Source organism: Ranitomeya imitator, chromosome 6 (assembly GCF_032444005.1).
Source record: "Ranitomeya imitator isolate aRanImi1 chromosome 6, aRanImi1.pri, whole genome shotgun sequence".
Lineage (NCBI taxonomy): Eukaryota > Metazoa > Chordata > Amphibia > Anura > Dendrobatidae > Ranitomeya > Ranitomeya imitator.
In genome coordinates this window covers 192204921-192226379 of record NC_091287.1, presented here as the reverse complement: position 1 = coordinate 192226379, position 21459 = coordinate 192204921, and the positions used below count along the sequence as shown (strand labels likewise).

General features: G+C 44.2%; 1 protein-coding gene across 1 annotated transcript in view; it reads left to right on the top strand.

The window, feature by feature from the left end:
- The window catches only part of SACM1L (SAC1 like phosphatidylinositide phosphatase), a 458875-nt gene that overhangs the window by 244385 nt on the left and 193031 nt on the right, over window positions 1–21459 (top strand). The window contains exons 10-11 of the mRNA XM_069730398.1: window positions 5384–5470; window positions 18181–18249. Coding sequence (XP_069586499.1) covers window positions 5384–5470; window positions 18181–18249 — 156 coding nt within the window. The remainder of the gene's footprint in view (window positions 1–5383; window positions 5471–18180; window positions 18250–21459) is intronic.

The following is a 21459-nucleotide window of genomic DNA, read 5'->3' as shown; positions in this document are numbered from 1 at the left end:
TTCCCAAGGGTAACAGGAGAAATTGGACCCCAAAAGTTGTTGTCCTATTTGTCCTGAGTACGCTGATACCCCATATGTTGGGGCAAACCCCTGTTTGGGCACACGGGAGAGCTCGGAAGGGAAGGAGCACTGTTTTACTTTTTCAACGCAGAATTGGCTGGAATTGAGATCGGATGCCATGTCGTGTTTGGAGAGCCCCTGATGTGCCTAAACAGTGGAAACCCTCCAATTATAACTGAAGCCCTAATCCAAACACACCCCTAACCCTAATTCCAACGGTAACCCTAACCACACCTCTAACCCAGACACACCCCTAATCCCAACCCTATTCCCAACTGTAAATGTAATCTAAACCCTAACCCTAACTTTAGCCCCAACCCTAACTGTAGCCCCAACCCTAACTGTAGCCCCAACCCTAGCCCTAGACCTAACCCTAGCCCTAACCCTAGCCCCAACCCTAACCCTAACCCTAGCCCCAACCCTAACCCTAGCCCTAGCCCCAACCCTAACCCTAGCCCTAACCCTAGCCCTAACGGGAAAATGGATATAAATACATTATTTTAATTTTTCCCTAACTAAGGGGGTGATGAAGGGGGGTTTGATTTACTTTTATAGTGGGTTTTTTAGCGGATTTTTATGACTGGCAGCAGTCACACACTGAAAGACGCTTTTTATTGCAAAAAATATTTTTTGCGTTACCACATTTTGAGAGCTATAATTTTTCCATATTTTGGTCCACAGAGTCATGTGAGGTCTTGTTTTTTGCGGGACGAGTTGACGATTTTATTGGTAACATTTTCAGGCACGTGGCATTTTTTGATCGCATTTTATTACGATTTTTGTGAGGAAGAATGACCAAAAAACAGCTATTCATGAATTTCTTTTGGGGGAGGCGTTTATACCGTTCCGCGTTTGGTAAAATTGATAAAGCAGTTTTATTCTTCGGGTCAGTACGATTACAGCGACACCTCATTTATATCATTTTTTTTATGTTTTGGCGCTTTTATACGATAAAAACTATTTTACGGAAAAAATAATTATTTTTGCATCGCTTTATTCTCAGGACTATAACTTTTTTATGTTTTTGCTGATGATGCTGTATGGCGGCTCTTTTTTTGCGGGACAAGATGACGTTTTCAGCGGTACCATGGTTATTTATATCCATCTTTTTGATCGCGTGTTATTCCACTTTTTGTTCGGCGGTTTGATAATAAAGCGTTGTTTTTTGCCCCGTTTTTTTTTCTTCTTTTCTTACGTTGTTTACTGAAGGGGTTAACTAGTGGGCCAGTTTTATAGGTCGGGCCGTTACGGACGCGGCGATACTAAATATGTGTACTTTTATTGTTTTGTTTTTTTTATTTAGATAAAGAAATGTATTTATGGGAATAAAATTTTTTTTTTTTTCATTATTTTGGAATATTTTTTTTTATTTTTTTTTACACATTTGAAAAATTTTTTTTTACTTTGTCCCAGGGGGGGACATCACAGATCGGTGATCTGACAGTGTGCACAGCACTCTGTCAGATCACCGATCTGTTAGGAGTGCAGGCTGCTTCACAGTGCCTGCTCTGAGCAGGCTCTGTGAAACCACCTCCCTCCCTGCAGGACCCGGATCCGCGGCCATCTTGGATCCGGGGCTCGAGCAGGGAGGGAAGGAGGTAAGACCCTCGCAGCAACGCGATCACATCGCGTTGCTGCGGGGGGCTCAGGGAAGCCCGCAGGGAGCCCCCTCCCTGCGCGGTGCTTCCCTGCACCGCCGGCACATCGCGATCATCTTTGATCGCGGTGTGCCGGGGGTTAATGTGCCGGGGGCGGTCTTTAACCGCTCCTGGCACATAGTGCCGGATGTCAGCTGCGATAGGCAGCTGACACCCGGCCGCGATCGGCGGCGCTCCCCCCGTGAGCGCTGCCGATCGCATATGACGTACTATTGCGTCCTTGGGAAGTAAAGCCCACCCCACATGGACGCAATAGTACGTCTAATGGCAGAAAGGGGTTAATGAGAAGGTACAATACTTTAAGTAACAATGTACAATAGTTTGGGTAGCAAGGTACAATACTCTGGGTAACAGAAAAAATTCATGGTGTAATCACAAATCTGAAAACTGCAATAAGTTTGGTAATCCAACATACATTATATCAAAAGACAATTATATCAAACCAGATCATCCTGCCATTCTACTGTTCCTTGAGGTGAAATAAAGTACTCTGCAAATTTGTCCCTCATTCTTGAAACTATCACAGGACTTTGAAAAGTAATATATTGATAATCATACAAGGAGGTTTCTACCAAATTGTCATCCATGCAATCTGTTCCTTGCATATTAGGAAATCGTGCAGGACCAGACAAGCTTTCACCACCTCATCCACAGTGTGAGTCTTCAGGTTAATAGCGGTCAACCGTACTCGCCATTTGGATGTGAGAATGACAAAATTACACTCATTCTTCCCGCTCGCGTTAAGCGATAATTAAACACTTTTTGTTGGCGTCAAGCCACTACTTGCGTATGGCTTTAGCAGGTGTTCCAAGAGTTGGAACGCTTCATCTCCAACACATACAAATGGCATTGGTGGCCCAGAGGTTTCATTCAGTGGTCTTGGGGGTGAAAATTGGATGGTGTTTCCATAGAGATGACGCCCCATTGCAGACAATTGATTTACTTGAGTCATTGGAGCAGCCATAGGCCCCAATATCGATTGCTATGAACTTGTATTGTGCGTCTGCAATGGCCATAAGCACGATGGAGAAATATTTCTTAGAATTTAAAATATTCAGAGCCAAATGCAGCTGGTTTGATGATCCAAATATGTTTACCGTCCACTGCACGCAAGCAATTGGGAAACTGACAAGTCTTTTGAAAGTTTTCAGCAATGTCCAGCCAACTCTGTTGTGGGATGTGGGATATATTCCTCATGTAAACAGTCCCACAATGCGCGGAAGGTGTGTTTTACGATCCCCGATATGGTGGAAATCCCGAGTTGGAATTGGAAATGAAGTGAGGAAAGGGATTCCCCAGTTGCAAGGAATCTGTTAAAAAAGGCAAGGCAAGAATTACTACAAACTACCAGCAACAACATTACAGTTATAAATCTGCTTTAACAGGAGGAGACGATCGCTTCCAAACGATTTTCCTCAAAAGTAAAATCCTCATAGATCTTCACAATGTTCGCAATCACACCTTCCATTTTTGCTACTTGCTCTACAACCTGTCAAAGCTGGGGTGCAGAAATACTGTATATAAAGGTTTTCAGTAGCCAATAACATTTGGGAGCCTCCCATTGGGCGTTTTAAAAAAAAAAAACGGATCCGTCATAAAACAGATGAAGAAATGGATGAAAAACTGATGCGACTGATCCTTTTTTTCACCGGATCCGCTAATGGAACAGTCAAAAAAACGAATCGGACGTATCAGTCTTTCACAATCTGCAACGTATCTTTTGATCCAACAGATTGTTACTGACTGCAAAAAACTGATGTGTAAAAGGGGCCTTAGGGTCATTTATCGAATTTTGCATATCAATCATGGAGAGCTTTAGACTGCATAGTTGTGGTCAATTTTTAAATAATGTGGAAGACCGTTCATTAGGGACATGCACTGGGGTTGGCTGGGAAAATTGAGCCAGAGCGGCAATCACACAGCACTGGCGCATAAGTTGCGACTGCATAAGTACATGTGGGGGTTGCATGGTTGCTAGGGAATCCCCACATGTACTTATGCTGGCTAGCAGATGTAAATCATTCGGGTGCGGCACTAAAAACTAAAACTCCGAGCACTAAAAAATACTCGGAGGACCCCTGAGCATGCTCAAGAAATCTCGAGTAACGAGCATATTCGCTCATCACTAGTCAGCAGTGCAGCAGGAATATCAATCGAGTGAAGAAAAAAGGATCCAGCTTCAGAAATTCTATAAAAAAGAATGTTTATTGAAAATTCTTAAAATCCATTATAACAGCATAGTAGCCAGTTACCCTATAGTGAGAGTTCACATTGGCACCTGCTTTTCAGGCCCCAAGGTCTTTGGTCATTGTCCTACCCCCGACCTTATGTACCACTTCCTGTATGAAACGGCTAATTTAATTCAATTAATCCTATATCACTGCTTTAAAAAAACACATGTTAATACAATATAATAAAAGAAAAACACAAAAAATATAGTATAACTATAAAACCTAACTCCATGTTATCACATAATAAATCTTTGTGGTAACATATGGATGCGAAACTTGAAAGATAAAGAAAGCAGACAGAAGAAGATTCAACACCTTTGAAGTGTTGTGCTGGATAAGGATAATTTAAATACCATGGATGGTAAGAAGAACAAAAAAATCTATTTTGAAACAAATCAACCCAGACAAGTCACTCAAAACAAGGATCAAGCTACTGCATGCCTAGTTTGGACTCCTCATAATACGAAGCGAGCAATCACTGGAGAAGGACATCATGGTTGGAAGAATAAAAGGAACAAGATGAAGAGGAAGACCAGCAACCCGATGACTTGATACTAAAAAGATAATTGCGGAGAAGACTCTAGTGGACCTATCTAGGCTTGCACGAGATCGGTCTTACTGCAGTGCATTCATCCATCAAGTCGCCATGACTCGAGCCAAAGCCGAAGGACATTAATAACACACTGTATCTTCGACCACTGAATATGGTTTCTCGGTCAGAACCTGCCTTATCAAGTACCAACCACGCCTACCTACCTCCCCTGATGACCTCAGGGCTCAGGTACCAAAAAATGTACCTTTAAATACATATGAGACATGGCATATACAACTTTATCTAGTTGGACAATTTTAATTGTGGCCTAAAAAGCAGGCCACACAGCAATGTAAGTGAACGTGTTCGGCACTGCACCATGATGCTGAAAATGTCCCCCTTATTTATAGAACCTACACATGTCACAAAAAATAATATTCATATCTAGTACGTGGCCCTACATTGCCCTGTGCTGCTGTGAAGTCAGGAAAAGCTTTATTACACAAACGTATCGCCACAACAGTCTGTTTCATGTTTATACTGAACACTTCAAAGGAGGTGGCTGCAATACCGACCCTCTGCTCAACGGGGTTTGTTGACAAATGGGATGAGCTTGTCAGCTCTTCTTCCCATAGCCCTCATTCACAATTCATAGTGAAGCCATGTTCCTTTGCTTAATATGAGGGTGACAGTGGCATCAATTATAGATTCATGACTGATAAACATACTTTTAGCCTTCCGAATAATAACATTGGAGTCCAACCAATAAATGTGCTCATCTCCTATACCATAACGTTAATGCAGTCTAAACATTACTAAAGAAGGTTGCAGTCTCATAAAAATTTGGCAGAATCCTTTAAAGAGAAAGCAATGGGTTGAATATATATTGTTTTTTTTTGTAGACTCGTGGATCAATGCCATTTTTCTGGTCACAGAGACCAAACTTGAAATATAAACCAAAGCCTCAGATCAACAATGCTGTAAATCATGTAAGTATGCATTAATTTTGTGCCACATCCTAAGCATTATATCTGTGTTAAAGAATAACTAAACATATGTATTTTTTATATGTTGTTTTAATAAAGGAATCAGATTTTTTTTTTTATGTGCGATACTAATGGTATCCTGAAATAGGGCTTGTGCAGCCCTTTCGGAATATGTAACTTGTATTGCTGCAGTTTCTTTGGATACTGAACTCTGATAGAGAAGCTATCCTCTATGGGTGTTTTTGAGAGAATTTAGAGAAAAACAGCGTGTAGGAAAAAACAGGACACTTTAAGTTACTGTTTATGCACCTCCCCTTTTGTTGAGTGACTTCACATGGCAACCATCGTTTGTGGCTGATGTTTTTTTTTTTTGTGTGTGTGCAATGATTTTTAAAATTATTTGAAAAAATATCTTAAATGGGTTGTCCAAGATACATTTTTGAATGCTGCCAAGCTGTTCTCATGATAAACAGACTTTTAATGTACTTTTAAGATAAATTCTGTTCCTGTTTTATGTCATGTATGATGGTCATGTGGGCTGTGATGCCACTCTGGTAGAGTTACTGATAGTCTACCCCAGACAGAACTGCCTAGGAGTCCAAGCTCTCTACTTCAGCCATGAACAGTTCAAAAAAGTTGGATCACACATGCTCCTTCCCCAGTGATCCCTCCAACAATACAAAAGACACGGCACTCCAGGGATCGCGCATAAATGAGAGAGTAGTGTGACCCTGTTCCCTCTTCCACTGTAATGGAAAGTTGGTAGGCAGCATGTGCCCCAGCTCAGTCAGTGTTGTGGGGGTCATGCATCCTCACTCCTTCGCCTCCCAGTAGACTGGTTGAGAACGCAGCGAGGAGAAAAGTATACAGTTCCAGTGCCTTAAAATGAATTCTTTATACGATCATATTAAAATACACATGGTGTGCATGGTCTCCCCAGATAATTGCCAGAACACGAACAGAGGCAACGCATTTCGATCAGAACGATCTTTGTCAGAGCCATACTGATATCTACATACAACCCTCTATATAGAGGGCATTCACCAATGGTCTTCCCCGTTCCTGTCACATGACATAAGAAAGGTCCTCAATATAAAAACAGACATAAATGTGTGAAAACAAAACAAAATACATTTAACCATTAACAATAGTGCAACATTAATTCCTTCCGTTTATGTAATCCCCCAGGGACTCTGGTGTTAAGATGATATATCCAAAAAGCTTCTCGTGTGAGGAGCCGCCGTCTATCTCCTCCCGGGGGAGGTATGCTGACATGTTCAATTCCCTGAACTTGGAACTGTGGTGCGCTGCGGGCATGGTGTGTGATAAAGTGTTTGGACGCTGCTGACACATTACGGTCTGAATTATTAGGCCGGGATCACACATGCGAGAAATACGGCCAAGTCTCGCATGTTAATACCCGGCACTGCCGCCTGCACTCCGGAGCAGAGCGTGCGGCTCCATGTATTGCTATGAGGCCACACGCTTTGCTCCGTAGTGCAGGCGTCAATGCCGGGTATTAACATGCGAGACTCGGCCATATTTCTCCCATGTATGATCCCGGCCTTAGTGTTAGTAATGTCAAAAAGATGTTCTCTAATCCGAGTTTTTAGTTTTCTGGACGTACATCCTACATAGGACAGTTTGCATGCTTTGCAGTCTATCTTGTAGACGATATTTGTGGAATTACAGTTTACCGTATATACTCTAGTATAAGCCGACCCGAGTATAAGCCGACCCCCCTAATTTTGCCACAAAAAACTGGGAAAACGTATTGATTCAAGTATAAGCCTAAGGTGGAAAATGCAGCAGCTACCGGTAAATGTCAAAAATAAAAATAGATACCAATAAAAGTAAAATTTATTGAGACATCAGTAGGTTAAGTGTTTTTGAATATCCATATTGAATCGGGAGCCCCATATAATGCTCAGTACAGTTCATGATGGGCCCCATAAGATGCTCCATACAAAATACACCCCATATAATGCTCCATATTAAAATATGCCGCATATAATGCAGCACAAAGGTTAATAATGGCCCCATAAGATGCTCCATAGAAACATTTGCCCCATACAATGCTGCATAATGGTTGATGGCGCTCCGTCTGCAACAAACTGCCATTTATCCATGACCTCTTCATCACCAACAAACTCTCCTTTCTCGGCCTCACTGAAACCTGGCTCACCCCCTTTCACCTCTTCATCTGCGCTCCCCTATGGCGGATTCCACCTCTCTCACACCCCTCGCCCCAGCAACAAACGTGGTGGAGGGAGTTGGCTTGCTCCTGTCCGACACCTGCTCCTTCACTCCAATCCCGCTACCACCCTCCGCTACTCTTCCCTCGTTTGAGGTGCACTCTGTCCGCATCTATTCCCCCTCCAATCTCCAGCTGGCTATCATCTACCGCTCCCCAGAACTAGCCATCTCCACCTTTCTCGACCACTTCACCACCTGGCTACTTAGATTCCTCTCTGTTGACATCCTCACTATTATCATGGGTGATTTCAATATCCCCATTGACACTTCCACCTCAGCTGCCTCTAAATTTTTATCACTGACTGCCTCCTTTGGCCTCACTCAATGGTCCTCTGGGGCCACTCACAAAGATGGCCACACGCTGAACCTCATCTTCACCCGCCTCTGCTCCCTAACTAATCTCATTAACACACCCCTCCCCCTGTCTGACCGCAACCTACTGACATTCTCTTCCCTCTCCTCTCCAAATGTGCAACCCCCACTCCACAAACTCCCTCGCAGAAATCTCAAACATCTCAACTTACAATCACTCTCTGAGTCCCTTCTCCCTCTTACAGACATAGCCTCCCTTCATGACACAGATGCTGCTGCCACTTTTTATAACACCTCAATAACAGCAACACTCGATTCGGCCGCCCCGCTCATGCATAGCAAAACTCATACACTCAACAGGCAGCCCTGGCTGACCAGCCTGACCAAAGAATTGAGACGGGCTTCCAGGATCGCTGAGCGGAGATGGAAGCAATCCCGCTCTGCCGACCACTTCACTGCATACAAGCAGTCCCTCGCCAGCTTCAAGTCTGCGCTCACTGCCGCAAAACAAACTTCTCATCTCTCATACCCTCCCTGTCTCACAACCCTAAACAGCTGTTCAACACTTTCAATTCTCTACTCCTTCCCCCAGCACCTCCTCCCTCCCCCTCATTTCTGCTGAAGACTTTGCCTCTTTCTTTAAACAGAAGATCGATACGATCAGAGAAAGCTTTGGCCCACAGCGCCCACTGCCTCTCTTAGCTGCTCAACCCTGCTCCTCCAAAACCAGCTTCTCCACCATGACAGAAGATCAGCTCTCCACCCTCCTGTCACATCACCACCTGCCATCTCGACCTGCTCCCGTCCCACCTCATCCCTAACCTTTCCACGGTCTTCAACCTCTCCACGCACCTCTTCAACCTCTCACTCACAACAGGTGTCTTCCCCTCATCCTTCAAGCATGCCAAGATCACACCCATCCTCAAAAAGCCCTCCCTCGACCCATCCTCTGCGTCTAGCTATCGCCCGATATCTCTTCTCCCTTATGCCTCCAAATTGCTGGAGCAACACGTCCATCTTGAACTGTCCTCCCACCTCTCTTCCTGCTCCCTCTTTGCTCGGTTACAATCTGGCTTCCATTCCCATCACTCAACTGAAACTGCCCTAACTAAAGTCACCAATGACATACTAACTGCCAGGAGCAAGCGACACTACTCTATCCTCCTTCTCCTGGACCTGTCTTCTGCCTTCGACACTGTGGACCACTCCCTTCTGCTACAAATCCTCTCATCTCTTGGCATCACAGACTTGGCCCTTTCCTGGATCTCGTCATATCTTGTCAGTCGGTGTTCCTCAAGGCTCTGTTCTAGGACCCCTACTCTTCTCCATCTACACTTTCGGCCTGGGACAGCTCATAGAATCCCACGGTATGCAGTACCACCTCTACGCTGATGACACGCTGACCTCACCTCCTTACTTACCAAAATCCCACACTGTCTATCTCAGCCTTCTTTTCTGCTCGCTTTCTACAACTGAGCATGGACAAAACAGAATTCATCATCTTTACCCCATCTCACTCTACCCCTCCAACAGACCTATCCATCAATGTCAATGGCTGCTCACTTTCCGAAGTCCCACACGCTCGGTGCCTTGGGGTGATCCTCGACTCTGCCCTCTCTTTCAAGCCACATATCCAAGCCCTTGCCTCCTCCTGCCGTCTCAAACTCAAAAATATTTCCCGGATCCTTGCTTTCCTTGACCGCGACACCACAAAAACGCAAGTGCATGCCCTTATCTCCCGCCTCGACTACTGCAACCTCCTACTCTCTGGACTCCCCTCTAGCAGTCTGGCACCCGTCCAATCCATCCTACACTCTGCTGCCCGACTAATCTACCTGTCTCCCCGCTATTCCCCAGCCTCTCCCCTATGTCAAGCCCTTCAATGGCTTCCTATCGCCCAGAGACTCCGGTTTAAAACCCTCACAATGACATACAAAGCCATCCACAACCTGTCTCCTCCATACATCTGTGACATGGTCTCCCGGTACCTACCTACACGCAACCTCCGATCCTCTCAAGTCCTCCTTCTCTACTCCCTTCTCATCTCTTCTTCCCACAACCGCATCCAAGACTTCTCCCGTGCTTCCCCCATACTCTGGAACTCTCTACCCCAACACATCAGACTCTCGCCTACCATAGAAACCTTCAAAAAGAACCTGAAGACTCACCTCTTCCGACAAGCCTACAGCCTGGAGTCATCCTGAATTTACTGAACCGCCGCACAACCTGCCCTACCCTCTCCTAGTGTTTCATCACCCATCCCCTGCAGACTGTCAGCCCTCGCGGGCAGGGTCCTCCCTCCTTATTTACCTGTGTGCCTTATTTGCTCATGTTTAATGTACTTGTCTATATTTGCTCCATATTCACATGTGAAGCGCCATGGAATAAATGGCGCTATAAAAATGTATAATAAATAAAAATGGCTCCATAAGATGCTCCATACATTATGCCCCATGAGATGCTCCACACATTATGCCCCATGAGATGCTCCACACATTATGGCCCCATAAGATGCTCCACACATTATGCCCCATAAGATGCTCCACACATTATGCCCCATAAGATGCTCCACACATTATGCCCCATAAGATGCTCCACACATTATGCCCCATAAGATACTCCACACATTATGCCCCATAAGATGCTCCATACATTATGGCCCCATAAGATGCCCCACACATTATGCCCCATGAGATACTCCACACATTTTGGCCCCATAAGATGCTCCACACATTACGCCCCATGATATATTCCACACCTTATGCCCTATAAGATGCTCCACACATTTGCCCCATATGCTGTTGCTGCGATTAAAATTAAAAAATCGCATACTCATCTCTCCGCTCAGGCCCCCAGCACTTGCGATAGTCACCTTCCTCGTTCCACGCGCTGCTCTGTCTTCCAGCCTCTGCATTGACTGTTCAGGTAGAGGGCGGCACGCACACTAATCGCGTCATCACGCCCTCTGACCTGAACAGTAAGTGCAGAGGATGGAAGACAGAGCAGCGCGCAGCGGTGGAACGAGGAATGTGACTATCGCGCAGTGCTCACCTCCCCCGATATACTCACTTGCTCCCGGCGCGGTCCCTGGCAGCGTCTCACTGTCCGATGGTCTCCGGGAGCCGGCAGCTGAACACAGGAAGAGCTGCTCGGAGACCATGGGACATGCAGGGACAGCGCCAGGAGCAGGTGATTGTCACCGCGCCGCTCCCCCGCCAACACCCCCCCCCCCCCGACACCTCCCCCCCCGACAATGACTCGAGTATAAGCCGAGAGGGTCACTTTCAGCCCAAAAAAGCGGGCTGAAAATCTCAGCTTATACTCGAGTATACAGGTACGTATTGTTTAATATTAAAGCTTGCATATTGTGAAAGACTTTAGTGATGCATGCATATTTGCAAGTTTTGCAGTTATTGATACCACATTTAAAAAACCCAACACAATTGAGAACGCAGCCCCTGCTCTGTTGTGTTTTTTTTTTTTTGTCTTGTGGAGATTGCACAACCTATCATTTATAGAAGTTAGTACTGCACTGGTTCAGATAGAGAGAACACAGGAATTACAGATGGGATGAAGTTAGAGCATATAAACAATGGAAAGTGTAGTTTATGATGATAAAAGAATGCCCATTACCAGGATGTTAAGACAAAGATAAGGCATGTGTTTACCTACATAAAATGATGATCTGGCTATTGTCAATTAATAAAACTGAACTACCGGTACTTAAAATATTTTTTAGGTATTTTTTTTGTTATGTGAATCTTAGCTTAGAAAACCCATTTAATGTACCGTATCTTGCACTGCTTATAACTGTAAATCTCTGAGCTCTTTAGATGGTATGGGACAAAGAGCTTAAAGATTTGCTGCAGTTCTGTAAAAGTGTGCTTCACATTTTGCTTTTCTCCACGTTTGTGGCTCCTGTCTGGGCTTTCATCTGCCTCTCCCCCCGCGAAACAGGATTCGAACGTATGTTCCAATGGGGCCATGGACTATAATGGTGCTGGCAGATTGAACTTGCTCTTTGTCATGCATCATTTTTGGAAGTATATGCCTACAGGAGGCTGACACCCAGACATGGTATACTATATAGTGTAATAAGCTCAAAAATTATGAATGTAAGAGCGCACGTTTGCTCTGCCAGCACCATTTTAGTCTATGTTCCCGTCAGTGCATACGTCCGAATCCCAGTTTACAGGGGAAATTTCAAATGCAAGATCCAACAGGAGCCACAAAAAGAGAGCAAATTGACACAATGTGAAAGCACCCTAAGGCTGTGTGCACACAATGCAGATTTGGTGCAGAAAAAGCTGCTGCAGTTCTGCACTAAATCTGCATCTCCTGGCAGAATCTGCAGGTGCGTTTTTTGTGCGTTTTTTATGCGTTTTTTACAGTGCAGATTTGAAGTGCGTTTTTTGTGTGTTTTTTGTGCGTTTTTTGTGCGTTTTTTGTGCGTTTTTTGTGCGTTTTTTGTGCGTTTTTTGTGCGTTTTTTGTGCGTTTGTTGTGCGTTTGTTGTGCGTTTGTTGTGCGTTTGTTGTGCGTTTGTTGTGCGTTTGTTGTGCGTTTGTTGTGCGTTTTTTGTGCGTTTTTTGTGCGTTTTTTTGCGTTTTGTGCGTTTTTTTCATGCAGTTTTGTAAGCGTTTTTTAAAGCTAAATTAAGCCCTAGCCCTAAACCTAGCCCTAACCCTAGCCCTAACCCTAGCCCTAACCCTAACCCTTGTCCTAACCCTAGACCTAACCCTAGACCTAACCCTAGACCTAACCCTAGACCTAGCCCTAACCCTAGCCCTAACCCTAGCCCTAGACCTAACCCTAGACCTAACCCTAACCCTAGACCTAACCCTAACCCTAACCCTAGCCCTAGCCCTAGACCTAACCCTAGCCCTAACCCTAACCCTATTCTAACCTTAGTGGGAAAAAAAAATCTTTATCTTTTTATTGTTCCTACCTATGGGGGTGACAAAGGGGGGGGGGGGTTATTTACTATTTTTTTTATTTTGATCACTGAGATAGGTTATATCTCAGTGATCAAAATGCACTTTGGAACGAATCTGCCGGCCGGCAGATTCGGCGGGCGCACTGCGCATGCGCCCGCCATTTTGGAAGATGGCGACGCCCAGGGAGAAGACGGACGGACCCCGGGAGGAACGGTAAGTATGAGGAGATGGGGGGTGGATCGGAGCACGGGGGGGGGGGGGGGTGTGTGGATCGGAGCGCGCGGGGGGTGGATCGGGCACAGGGGGGTGGTGGATCGGAGCGCGGGGGGGGGGTGTGGATCGGGCACCGGGGGGGGGGGTGGATCGGAGCACGGGGGGTGGGGGGGGTGGATCAGAGCACGGGGGGGTGATTGGAGCACGGGGGGAGCGGAACACAGGACGGAGGGGAGCCGGAGCAGTGTACCGGACAGATCGGTGGCTTGGGGGGGATCGGTGGGGTGGGGGCACATGTTATATGTTGTATGTAATGTATGTTTTATGTGTGTTTGTGTTTTTAACCCATTGTAGTCAGTCGCCTGACGATGGGACAACTCTCCCATCACATTTCGATGGGAGAAGTAGTCCCACCCGACGAATGACTACAATGAGTCACTACTGACAGAGAGACAGACACAGAGACCGACACACACACAGACCGACACACAGACACTACATACCATTTCCACCATACGCTTCACATCGACCATACACTAACTTCACTACACTCCGCCCACACACTTCCTCCACATCACTGACGTCACTTCCGTCTGCTGCGGTTTTGACACCCAAATCCGCATAAAATCTGCAGATGGTTTTTACATCTGCAGTTTTTATGCGGATTTGACCCACAAAATGGGAGCCTACGGGTGCAGAAACGCTGCAGAACTGCACAAAAGAAGTGACATGCACTTCTTTGAAATCTGCAGCGTTTCTGCACGGATTTTTCTGCACCATGTGCACAGCTTTTTTTTTTTCTATTGATTTTCATTGAATTGTAACTCACAGTGCAGTTCTGCAGCGTTTCTGCTGCAGAAAAAAACGCTGCAGAACTGCACTAAATCTGCATCGTGTGCACATACCCTAAGAGACATCACTACTGCATTCTAACAACGAAGACCTGAACTGTGACAAAGCATTCCTGTACCTGGGGACTGAGTAGTAGGAAAGTTTATTCTATCAGAACTCATGAATTAATAACAGCCTAAATACTACAACCCCTTTATTCTTCTTTGCGAACAGTCCTCATGTGAGGTCACTGATCCAGTATAGCAGAGTCACTACATAGATCAGGGGTGAAGAACCTCAGGCCCGCGGGCCATTTACAACCCACAATGACCTTTTCTCTGGCCCCTGGGCAGATTCCCACATTGCTTGGGCTTGCAGCTGCATTCACTACTGAACACTGTGGCGCTTGCAGTGAAAGAATTCATCGTGACACTTGCCAGTTGTCAGTGTCAGGATGATGGGCTGAGATGGCAAGTGATGCGCTCCTGTCACCAGGTAGAAGACCGAGCCAGAGAGTCTCCTGTGATGCCTGTGCTCCTGCCCCATGTCTCCTGAGATGTCTAAAAGGGAAAAAGTCTCTCACCTAGCCAAATTAGTTCTCATGCTTCGCACTGACGAGGGCCAACAGCCTGAAACACCGTGTCTGCGAATTGAGATACTGATTTGGCTTTTATCCTAAGTCATATTGCACGACTCGTTTAAAGGGTTGATTGTGACTTGTAGGATCGCTACTTCCAACAGGTGGCGCTATAGAGTTTAAGTCCTCTTTTTCTCAGAAGAGGCAATTCGCATATTAAAAGGGAATTTGTCATTAGTTACAACCCTCTTAAGCCGTTTATAAGTGCATGCAGGTCATAGGAAGCTAAATTACCAGTGTGAAACATGTAGATCAGGAGAGCAGACTCGGTACATAACAAGTCTCTCGCTGGTTATGCCCTTTTTCATTTAAAGGGAACCTGTCACCAGGTTTGACCGATATGAGATACGTCCACCACCTTTCAGGGCTGATATACGGCATTGTATTATGATGCATATAAGCCCCCGACCTGTAAGAAAAGGAACTTTTATTATACTCAGCTGTGGGGCGGTCCAGTCCGAGGGGGTTTGATTTTCTTGGTTTGGCGCCTCCCATCTTCTTATGATCGCTGTCTTCTTTCTTGCTTTGTGTGGATGACGCATCCCTTCGTCATCCACATAATCTCCCCTGCAACGCGCTGCTGCGCAGACATAAATCTCTGTCCTGTTGTAAAATTGCGTGGTCTCAGAGAGAGACTGACGTGCAGCTGTTCCAGCGAATGTGCACACATTTGGTGAAGCTGGGTACAGACAGGCGGATTCAGTACTCGCGTACACCAGATTGTAAACAATGTTACTAATGCATATTGCATCACTGGGGACAGTTTAGTTGCTACAAATGACATGATAGGTTCCCTTTAAAATAAGCTCCATGATGAATGTTAAAATGAAAAGAGCAGCAGAATCAGGGGAGCGACGGGGTTTTTTCAAGATATTTAACACAATTTTTTTGAGTAATTTATAGGCTCTCTTTATTGGTACGAGTACGAACAAAAAATCAGATCATAGGCAAAAAACTTCAGCACCTAAAAGACTATGGAGAACGAAGATCATGATGTAATAAGTGAATATTTTATTTTGATCAGTTTCCACCAAAAATGGCTTTGATCAAGGTCACCTAAAGTGCATATAGGTACCATCAGATATGTTAGCACATATAATGTGATAAACACAAGACAATACAAAAAAATGTACAAAAATTGCAGTTGTGCTCAAAAGTTTACATACCCCGGCACAATTTTTGCTTTCTTGGCCTTTTTTCAGAGAATATGAATCATTCTCAACTATCAATGATCCTCAAGAATGATTGTGATCCTCAACCTACTGAATCGCCACACAACCAACTCTACCCTCTCCTAGTGTATCCTTACCCATCCCCGTAGACTGTGAGCCCTCGCGGGCATTCCTTCTGTACCTGTTAGTACCTTGTTTTTGCTCATGTTTATTGTATTTGTCTATATTTGCCGCCTTTTCACATGTAAAGCGCCATGGAATAAATGGCGCTATAAAAAAAGTATAATAACACCAAAACTTATTCTCCATTCATGGTTAGTGGTTGGGTGAAGCCATTTTTTTGTTAAACTACTGTTTTCTCTTTTTAAATCATAATGACAACTCAAAACATCCAAATGACCCTGATCAAAAGTTCACATACCCTGGTGATTGTGGCCTGATAACATGCACAGAAGTTGACACAAATGAGTTTGAATGGCTACTAAAGGTAGCATCCTCATCTATGACCTGTTTGCTTGTAATCAGTGTGTGTGTATAAAAGCTGAGTGAGTTTCTGGGATCCAGACAAACTGTAGCATCTTTCATCCAGCCACTAACTTTTCTGGATTGTGAGTCAATGGCGAAAGCAAAAGAATTGTCAACGGATCTACGGGAAAAGGTAGTTGAACTGTATAAAACAGGAAAGGGATACAAAACGTTATCCAAGGAATTGATAATGCCAGTCAGCAGCATTCAAACTGTGATTAACAAATGGAAAATGAGGGGCTATGTAAAAACAAAACCATGGTCAGGTAGACGAAGATAAAGAAAAACTCACAAATAACATCAGTTGAAATACAGACTCTCTAAAAGCTAGCAGTGTGGTGGTTTCAAGATGCACAATAAGGAGGTACTTGAAGAAAAATGGGCTGACAAAAGCCATCACTGCACAAATGCCACAAAGTAGCTCACCTACAATACGCAAAACAGTACAAACAAGCCTCAAAACTTCTGGAACAAGGTAATTTGGAGTAATGAGCCCAAAATTGAACTTTTTTGGCCACAACCATAAACGTCACATTTGGAGAGAGGTCAGCAAGGCCTATCATGAAAGGAACACCATTTCTACTGTAAAGCAAGGAGGCGGATCGCTGATGTATTGGGGATTTGTGAGCTACAAAGGCAGAGGAAACTTGGTCAAAGTTGAAAGATGAATGCAGCACGTTATCAGCAAATACTGGAGGCAAATTTACACTCATGTCTGGAAGCTGCGCATGGTACGTACTTGGACGTTGCAACATGACAATTATCCAAAACACAAGGCCAAGTCAACCTGTCATTGCCTACAGCAGGACAAAGTGAAGGTTCTGGAGTGGCCATCTCAGTCTCCTGACCTCAATATCATTGAGCCACTCTAAGGAGATCTCAAGAGCGCAGATCTTACTAGACAGCCCATGAATTTACAGGAACTGGAGACTTTTTGCTAAGAAGAGTGGGCAGCTTTACCATCTGAGAAAATAAAGAACCTCATCCACAACTACCACAAAAGACTTCAACCTGTAATTGATGTTAGAGGGGGCAAGACACGGTATTAAGAAGTGGGGTATGTAAACTTTTGATCAGGGTCATTTGGATGTTTTCGGTTGTCGTTATGATTTAAAAAGAGAAAACAGTTGTTTGACAATAAAGGCTTCACCCAACCACTAACCATGAATGGAGAAAAAGTTTTGCTTTCATCATTCATTTCTCTGAAAACAGGCCAAGAAAGCAAAAATTCTGCCGGGGAATATAAACTTTTGAGCACAATTATATATGCAAAAAAAAACAAAAACAGGGGAATTGACAATAATAAATAATAAGCAGGTAATACATGATTAAGTAAAATGGGGTTGGGGTGTCATTTCTGGAGGAGGAAAAAAGTGGGGGTGAAGGGATCAGGATTACATAGGGTAAATAGCATAATGAAATCTGGCATAGTAATTCGAAAACTGCTTACAACAGACATATGGTAAATCAGATTAGAACAAACCAGCAGAATCATCAAAGTATAGTAGCATAGAGGTATAGGGAGAGGAGACCTAAAAGTAAGGGACATCTTACTTTATTATTATTATTTTGATCAAAGTTTGATTTGCATAATCGACCCGATTCTCTCGGATGAGAGAATAAACAGTCTTGGGTTCAGATCTGACCAAAGACAACATCTGCAAGGAGTTTGTATACTCTCCCCATGTTTCCACACTCAAAACATACTGATAGGGATTTTAAATTGTGAGCCCCATTTGGGACAGCGATGGTAAAGCGCTGTAGAATATGATGGTACTATTGATAGTACTATATAATAATAATAGGTGTTTTGTTTTTCATGTTTTTTCAGATGGATGGATTTCAGCGACATTTTGACTCACAGATAATTAGTTACGGAAAACAAGTTATAATCAACTTGGTAAGTGTTTAGAATTTGTTTCCAGTTGACAGGGCATTTCCAGCTAATATAAAAGGAAGCAACTTGTATGTTGTATCCTTGTCCACTTGTGAAAAGCTGCTGAAATGTATTTTCATTATATTCTGCAATTCAACATTTCAAATCTTTTAAAGGGAACCTGTCACCCCGTTTTTTGAGATTGAGATATAAATACTGTTAAATAGGGCCTGCGCTGTGCGTTACTATAGTGTATGTAGTGTACCCTGATTCCCCACCTACGCTGCGCAATACATTACCAAAGTCGCCGTTTTCGCCTGTCAATCAGGCTGGTCAGGTCGGATGGGCGTGTTCACAGCGCTGTTTCTTCCTCAGCTTTACGTTGGTGGCGTAGTGGTGTCCGCACGTTGAGGTGACTAATCCACTGTGGGCACGTGAACAAGGAGCGCGCGATCTGCGCTATCACCCCCTGTCATCGGTGGGGGCGGCCATCTTCCTGGGGCCGCGCGTGCGCAGATGGAGTGCTCTGCTGCACGGGGCTTCAGGAAAATGGCCGCGGGATGCCGCGCGTGCGCACAAGAGATCGCGGCGGCCATTTTCCCAAAGCCGAGTTTGGGGAATCAGGGTACACAACATACACTATAGTAACGCACAGCGCAGGCCCTATTTAACAGTATTTATATCTCAAAAAACGGGGTGACAGGTTCCCTTTAACGTCTCAGAGAGACCTCATTTATATGTATGTATAATTAATATATATATATATATATATATATATATATATATATATATATATATATATATATATATATATATATATATATATATATATATTGTGGTCAGTACAAAGAATTGGCACACAACTTATTCCTTCGAACGACCGTACTAAGGACCAGGGGGCACTCATTTTTGGTGGAATGCCCTACTAAAAGAGTTGGCAGTAATGGCAGATACTGACAGCCTGTAACCCCTTTACCACCCGAGACATATCCATATGTCCCTGTGACCTGGTACTTAATGACCTGAGACGTATGGACACGTCCCGGCGATTTTGCGTGTGAGATCGCTGCCGGTTGTCAGCTGATTCCTGCACTGCTACTGGCACTTTAACCCCCTAAATGCTGCAATCTAACTTGATTGCAACCAAAATCCCATGTACATACTTAGAGACCAGGGTGGCAGAGAATATCTGTCTGCAAACCCAAATCAAAAATCAGCTCCAAACAGTATCAGATAACAGGAGGACAAAAAGAACAAACTGATTATATCTAAAAGATATCATATCATTTTATTATATCATAGAAAAGGTAAAATGTCACAACAATATATAGAACACCAAAAACAATGCAGACTGTTATGAACCCCACCCACACCTATCCCCACCCCACATATACACTTCAATCCCTGGAAAAATAAATAAATAAAGGTCCAAAGACCGTAACTCAGGACGTCAGGGAAGCAGCATTCATGAACCAGATGATCGGGAATAACGGTACACCCCTCTATCTAACATCTAAAGTGCAATAGTGCATGGCAAGCAATGCAGCGCTTACCAACAGATGAGTGGAAACAAGGAGGGGGGGTGGATGGAGGGTCCCGACACGCGTTTTGCGGCAGCTAGAGGCTGTTGGTAGGCGCTGCATTGCTTGCCATGCACTATTGCACTTTAGATGGTAGTGAGTTATGGTCTTTGGACCTTTATTTATTTTTCCAGGGATTGAAGTGTATATGTGGGGTGGGGATAGGTGTGGGTGGGGTTCATAAGTCTGCATTGTTTTTGGTGTTCTATAAATTGTTGTGACATTTTACCTTTAGTATGACATAATAACATGATATATCTTTTAGATATAATCAGTTTGCTCTTTTGTCCTCCTGTTATCTAATCTAACTTGATTGCAGCATTTCGGAAGCAGGCACAGGGAAGAAGGCCCTCTGCCCTATGATCGGAGACCTTGCAATGTCACAGCGGGGTTCCGATTGTTGCCATGGTGACCCGATGTCCTCATGAGCTAGCAAAATTACCTGTTCATTTGCAGTGCATGATGAAGCAACTTTTTCAGTGGAAAGCTGACAGTTTGCATAGCATAGGAATGCTCCTGCATCTCTATATTATACAAGCTATCAACCTGCAAAAGATGAAAGTTCCATAGTGGAACAAAGTAAAAAAAGTTACTAAAAAAAAAACTAAAAATGGTAACAATATTAACCCCTATCTGTCATTGGACGTACTATTCCGTCCATGTGGGGTGGGCCTTAATTCCCAAGGACGGAATAGTATGACCAGCGCGATCGGCCGCGCTCACGGGGGGAGCGCGGCCGATCGTGGCCGGGTGTCAGCTGCCTATCGCAGCGGACATCCGGCACTATGTGCCAGGAGCAGTCACGGACCACCCCCGGCGCATTAACCCCCGACACACCGCAATCAAACATGATCGCTGTGTGTCGGCGGTATAGGGAAGCATCGCGCAGGGAGGGGCTCCCTGCGGTCTTCCCTGAAACCCCCGCAGCAACGCGATGTGATCACGTTGCTGCGAGGGTCTCTTACCTTCCTCCCTGCAGCAGCCCCGGATCCAAAATGGCTGCGGCATCCGGGTCCTGCAGGGAGGGAGGTGGCTTACCAAGTGCCTGCTCAGAGCAGAGTGCTGTGCAAACCAAGTAAAAAAAAGTAAAAAAAAAAAAAATTTCCACATGTGTAAAAAAAAAAAAAAAAAACCTAAATAAAGAAAAAAATTTTTATTCCCATAAATACATTTCTTTATCTAAATAAAAAAAAAAAAAACAATAAAAGTACACATATTTAGTATCGCCGCGTCCGTAACGACCCAACCTATAAAACTGTCCCACTAGTTAACCCCTTCAGTAAACACCGTAAGGAAAAAGAGGCAAAAAATAACGCTTTATTATCATACCGCCGAATAAAAAATGGAATAACACGCAATCTAAAAAAAAAAATATAAATAACCATGGTACCACTGAAAACGTCATCTTGTCCCGCAAAAAACGAGCTGCCATACAGCATCATCAGCGAAAAAATCAAAAAGTTATAGTCCTCAGAATAAAGCGATGCAAAAATAATGATTTTTTCTACAAAATAATTTTTATCGTATAAAAGCGCCAAACATAAAAAAAGATATAAATGAGGTATCACTGTAATCGTACTGACCAGAAGAATAAAATTGCTTTATCAATTTTACCAAACGCGGAACGGTATAAACGGCTCCCCCAAAAGAAATT